Genomic DNA, 6,286 nt, shown 5'->3' on the forward strand with positions numbered 1-6,286 from the left:
CAAGGGGTCATGACTTTAACAATCTTTGTAGAGGAACTCCAGATGATGATAAATACCAAATATATTTTTGGCAAGAAGATTTTCAAAGATTATTCTTTCGGTTGCCATGGCAGCCAGAGTTCTGCATGGAATGGAATTCTTTGAACAACTTTGGTAGAGCTTCATGCAAGGAACACTCCTGCAAAGTTTCATTAAACTTGGCCACACTGTTAATGAGGAGATGTTGTTTAAGTAAATTGTGGACGGATGCAGTAAGACGGACATCATGGGATCACAAAAGCTCATCCTGTCATTATGTGACAGGTGAGCTAATAAGGAAAAAAGGTACAACAGACCAATAAAGAGCCTTACACAATAACATGAGCTAGAATGATCATTTGATGGTCACATTCCTAACAGTATACATTTCCTTATTTGAAAATGGCATGACCTAGAGTGTTTGGTAGTCTTGCAATAACACCACAGTCTCCAGTAGGTGATTTCATATAAATCAAAGTTGCTTTCAGCTGATCAACATATACAACCCTATGACAATTTGTCTTCACTACACATTTCAGATGTTTTGCCCCTTGAAAATTGCTAAGCCAACTATTAACACATTCATTCATTTTACTGATAACTGCATAAACTAAATTGAACTCGAGGTTCAAAACAAAATACTGAATTTGACCAATTTCGTCTTCTGAATACAAAACAGTGTAGCTATTTCTCTTCTTCATCCTTGAATAAGCAAAACTGTAAAATGTTTTATTGTTAACAAAAATTCTTAAAACCTTTTTAAGATTTACACAACTTTCAACACCTAGGGCTTCATAAACATAATCAGGTAAGTTACTGCACACTGATTTCAAAGATCCAATGATTGCACAATTTTGTGCCTGATGAGAGACCTTAAGATGTTTTAGTGACTTCAACTGAATCTTATTTGATGAACGGACATACAGCGCAGTTTCTTGTTTACGTAGAGCCTGTTTGACCACATCACCAGTGCCATGAACTGATTGCAAAATATTTGCATTGGCATCTTCAAACCCAAAGCAACTCCATGCCCAAACTGGCCCTAACTTCCTAACATACATTGGCAAATGAGCACATGCATTATGGACATTAAGTCCACATGATCCCTCCCCATATAACTCACTGAACTGAGAATAGAACTGCCCCAGTAATAATTCACTTCTTTCCAAGCAATTTTGTGTTAAACTATCACCAAGCAAGATGAAAATAGCTTCTGAAAGTAAAGCTAAATGCTGCAAGAAATTTTCCTTTTGAATACCAGTAAGACAAGGTAATGCATAAAACAGTAAGAATGCTTGGAGTTCTGTAGCTTTGTAGTTTGCATAGTGTTTTTCAATGTCCCTAGGTAGACGTTCAATATAGTGAGGTGGTTGTATTTGAAGAAGTCTCTCATTTATCTGCTTAAGGTGTTTGCCCACAAAGTAGTCATTTCCAGATTGAGTTGGGGAAAACCACTTACTTAAAATAGTTTTAACAATTCCTAATAAGACACAATGCATATAGTCAGGTACTATACCATACACTAATTCAAACTTTAACAGTCGAGCTATTCCAGACATTCCTTTGAATCCCTTTTGCCGATTTCTTACTGTTGCACTTTCCATTGATTCAAGTACACCTTCCACTGACCGTTCGGGGAAACGAGAACTTGTTGGTCTATATGGATAGCACCTGCTGTGTCCTCGACCCTGGCGAACTACTAAACCTGGTTCCTCACAAGTAATACAAGCCTCTAAGCCATTAAACTGTGTCATATTTAAGACACCAGCCTTTGCAGGCAAGTCTAAAGTAATACCAATCACATTCATGTAAACATTCCAATTTTCTTCACCACAGTCCATCTGAAGACCTTTCTCTGTCAGAGTATTGATTTCTTCAATAATCTGTTCAAAGTAAATCTTGAAAGGTGGCTTTCCTTTGCCTTGCCATAATGCAATTAAAAGAATGTTTTCTCTTGAAAATCGGTGAGAGGCATGCAACTCATTAATTGCAAGATAAACTGGCCAAAGTTCTACTTTAGATGATTTGTACAAGTTAACCCCATCAGTATTTAGAATGCAAGTAAGCTGAATATCTCTTGTATTTTCATTCACAAATTGTTTTTTGTATATCTCGCCACTATATATGTCACTAATAGTATCACATGTCATACTTTGTTTAATATCTTTCAAAGTCTTCATGATATCTTCTAATATTCCTACAATAGAGAATAAAACTATGTTACTGACATGGCACATACTAAATTTTATTCTCATTCTAAAACAACTTACATAAAAAACCTTCAAAAATTTGCCGACTTCTGATCTAGTGACCTCTCTAGCATGGGTTCAAATCTTCTTGTCAGAAAATATTTGGCCTAGAGCTTAGTTATTTGGTATGAAGCATCCTGTAGTGGACCTCTACCAAGATTGTTCAAATTATGACTCTAAGGGTCAGAGCTAGAATTAGAAAACACCAACATCTAAACCACTGGTTCAATTCTGAAATAATTTTACACAACAATTTCCTTGGTGACAGTGTACAAAAATTGTTCAGATTAAGCTGTCCCTTGTTTTCAAATTGTGCTCTCCAGGGCTCCACTTTGACCTTTTGACCTATTTCTCAGGTGAGCGATCTAGGGTCCTCTGGGCCCTCTTGTTCACAAATGCAATCTTGTTTAAGCCTGAATTTTTTTTTTGCAAAGTTATGCTCCCTTAACTATCAATTTTCAAGTAAAATAACCTTGTCCACGCTTAATCTCCAAAACCGTTCAGATGTATTCAGTGTACAGAAAAGTTTGTCTATGTTATATAGCAAAATAGATTATTATTTGTATTCACATATCTTCTTAACCAGCTTAGTTTTATTGAATCATTATACCGGTAAGCATAAACATTTACCATTTTTATACCTCCATCACAATGATTTTTGCTTGATGATTGTTTGTGAACAAATCTAGTTGTGCTTAGTATCTTTTTTATGCTTGATTTTTTTATGGTAAAGTGCATAGTATCTTTTTTTCAGCTTGATTTTTTAAAAGTTTTCCTATATAAGTCTATGTAAAATCAAGTGACCCCCGGGGCAGGGCCTGTATTGACCCTGGGGCCATAATTTGAACAATCTTGGGAGAGGTTCACTAGATGATGCTACATACCAAATACCTAAGCTGTAGGCCAAATAGTTTATGACAAGAATTTTTTTTTAAAGTTTTCCTATATGTCTATGTAAAATCAAGTGACCCCTGGGGCGGCACCAATATTGACCCTAGGGCCATAATTTAAACAAACTTGGTAGAGGTATACTGAAGGATGTTACACACCAAATATCTAGTGTGCGATTTCTATATGCCGCCCTTCGGGAGCATAAAAAAACTAGTGGTGAAATAAGATCATAAAATTCAATTACCTGGAACATATAGTAGTTTCCTTAACAATCCTTCTAAATCAGCTAACATGAAGCTCTTCACAGCACCAAAGCAGTTTGGAGTTCTGCACTGAAGATTTTGATCATTATTTCTATCAATAATGCTTTCACATTTGTGACAATATTGAACCTCCCTGTAGTTAGTATCTGGTACATGTGACAGCAATTTTCTGTATGACAATAAAGGGTTATCTTTTGCAGCTGGAACTACATGTTTTATTGTTTTAAGAATATCATGACAAGCAGTGTCAGTTAGTTTGTGTTTCTTAAAACACTGAAGCAACACCAACGCATCATTTTCAAAGTCTGATTTGCATGAACATTCTACATCAGATGCATTTGTACTTGACAAGTCATCAGCTGAAATATCACTTTCACTTGTTGTTTCTGACAAGCTTTCCTGATTGCTCCAGTCACAGTCACTGACATCATCAGATGGTGGATTAGAGGTAACCCAGCAAACACCCGACGTTGACCCAACGTTGGATCAACGTTGAATTTTGGTCGCGACGTCGGTGACCTTCATACACCGTCAAATCGACGTTGAATCCCTGACGTCTAACAGATGTTTTATTTTGACGTCGACTCGAGCGTCGGGTTTTGGTCGGTAATCTGACAATAGGTGAATTTAATTTTATGAACCAATATATATATAAAATGAAAGCATAAACAGCGAGAATTTTAAGTTTAAGTTTAGAAAGGGAACATTATATATTTATTTTCTCCATCAAAACAAACAGTATCACGTGGGTGGCTAACGTACGATATTCGATAGGTTGGCGCTCTGTAAACGGATAGTCCCCCGCAAGATCAGTATGAAATATATTTGCTCTATTTTCGTTTAAAATAATATCTTATCTCCTCGAAATTAGTCTAAGAAGTGTTTATATAATTTACAATGAAGCTGTTATCATTTTGAGGGCTTCATTTTAAGTGGTAAATAATTTAGTAAATTCGAATTTGCGACTTATCGGATTTGAAATTCAATTGTTATTGGCGGACAAAAAAAACGACGGGTTGACAGACAAAGTTGTATATTCCAATCAAAAGAGAAAAGGTAGGCAAACATTATATATTGTTTTTCAATGCTAATTTACCTCATGTTTTGCATGGATTCGATGGTTATTTGATCATTGAAATGTTTGACTGGTAAAACTTAATGTAACGTGATTTCGCGAGATAAATATTTTTGTTGTTCCACGTAAGAACACTTTATCATTTTGCTATAGAACAGTCTGTATAATCGGATCATTTTTCCCACACTATATCGCCATGCCAAATAAATGCACAATCAATGCCAGGAAATATCCTAGCAATTGAAATCAATAAAAAGTTAAATGCAGTACGTAAGACTCTTATTATTCAAATGCTGGTAAATAAAAGTTCCTCTTATTTCTTATCAACATGAAGTTCCCTTATATGAGGGGCCAGTCATTTACACATGTATCAGATGCAGCTTGATTTTGATATCTGTGTAGTTGTTAAACTACTCGTTAATTGAAGTACTTTACCCATACTGTTAGCATACCATGTGCTTCTTATATTATGATAATGATTCATGGCATTTGATACATGTAAATGATACGACTTTGGTAAGATATATCTGAAAGCACATTGTATTTGACTAGCTATCTTTTTATTAATGTAATCAAACAACATATTATCAATCAGAAAAACACATTATCATAGTTATAAATCAATAAAAAGTAATAGTTTGTTAATTAACCTGCTTATCAACAAGTTGTATGCTCGTATCATAAAAATGTTTTTTACACTAAGCCAGTCTGTCCTATATACACTTAGCAGACCAGATCATGCTGAGCAGAGATGATATCTATAAAAATGACAGTAACATGTGAATTTCTTTGATGTTGTATGAGCATTTGTACAAAGTACATTGAATACAAAAAAATAACAATATCAATTTTTGCGGGAGTAGAATTAATTTCATTTTGGTATTTGTTATATCAGTTTTTTCATGCGCTTATGAGTTAACTAAGATTAGTAGTAATTGTATTTTGCCTATTGTACTAGACAAATATCCTTCCCACCACATGTTTAATTCTAACACGATTATATTTTCGTCTTTCAGATTGTGAAAATTATGGTAATTCAACATGTGTCAAAAAGTTCAGGAGGAAGATGAAATATTTAGAGGAAAAGAAAAATGAAAAACCTACCAAGATTTTGTGACAGGTATATTTCAAAAATATTATAGAAAATACAGTGATCTATTACCCTTGATTTTATAATGAAATTCACGAAGCCATTTTTTATCAAAATTAATAGATACATACAGTAGGTACACGAAAACTACATGGTTTTTAAACTAAATTAAAAATAATAAGATCTTTTTAAGTAGTTGGAGAGTTTTGTTAGAATTTCGTTTAATTATAATATGTAAAGTAATTTATTTCTTGCACTTGTAAACTGATTATTTTTATTTTTTTTAAATTTCAGAAAGTGTGATGAGATCTCAGGCGGGAGACGGTAATGATACGCTTAAAGTATGCCCCAGATCGACATAGTGTAGGAGGACAAAAGAAGCTAGAATACTAATGAAGATAAATGAACATTGCTATTTATAGTTATAACAAAATATTCAGAATAGTGTTCCATTCAACATTCAGATCTAGATTCAGTTATAAAATACAAAGACAAATATACAATCAGTGAGTTGGATAGATGATTGAAAAATCCCAAACTCAGAGTGAGCAGTTCAGTGGTGATATAAGAAAAAACACATGCATGGATGTTTGCTATATAAAATGTCAGTGTTAATATTCAAGAAGGATTTTGTTTATCTTATTTCTAAAACATGCTTAATTAATACATTGAAGCGTTATTAAAGTACATATCGTCAAGT

The 6,286-nt window shown here is 34.0% G+C and overlaps 1 protein-coding gene across 1 annotated transcript; it reads right to left on the reverse strand.

Annotated features, from left to right (window-relative positions):
- Window positions 1-331: 331 nt before the first annotated feature.
- LOC132759444 (uncharacterized) lies at window positions 332-3,868 on the reverse strand. Its single transcript, XM_060751212.1, has 2 exons — window positions 3,403-3,868; window positions 332-2,215 (listed from the first exon to the last, which is right to left on the reverse strand). Exons 1-2 carry the CDS (start codon window positions 3,449-3,451, stop codon window positions 411-413), a joined length of 1,854 nt encoding a protein of 617 aa, XP_060607195.1. The 5' UTR covers window positions 3,452-3,868; the 3' UTR covers window positions 332-410.
- Between the last annotated feature and the right edge of the window lie 2,418 nt (window positions 3,869-6,286).

The sequence above is a fragment of the Ruditapes philippinarum genome, unplaced genomic scaffold, assembly GCF_026571515.1.
Source record: "Ruditapes philippinarum isolate M1 unplaced genomic scaffold, ASM2657151v2 ctg725_1_1_1_1, whole genome shotgun sequence".
Classification (NCBI taxonomy): Eukaryota; Metazoa; Mollusca; class Bivalvia; order Venerida; family Veneridae; genus Ruditapes; species Ruditapes philippinarum.

Coding starts and splice junctions, on each gene's coding strand:
- LOC132759444 (XM_060751212.1), bottom strand. CDS start 3,451: ATGTTAGCTGATTTAGAAGGATTGTTAAGGAAACTACTATATGTTCCA. Junction 2,216..3,402: donor GAAACTACTATATGTTCCAG/GTAATTGAATTT, acceptor TCTCTATTGTAG/GAATATTAGAAGATATCATG.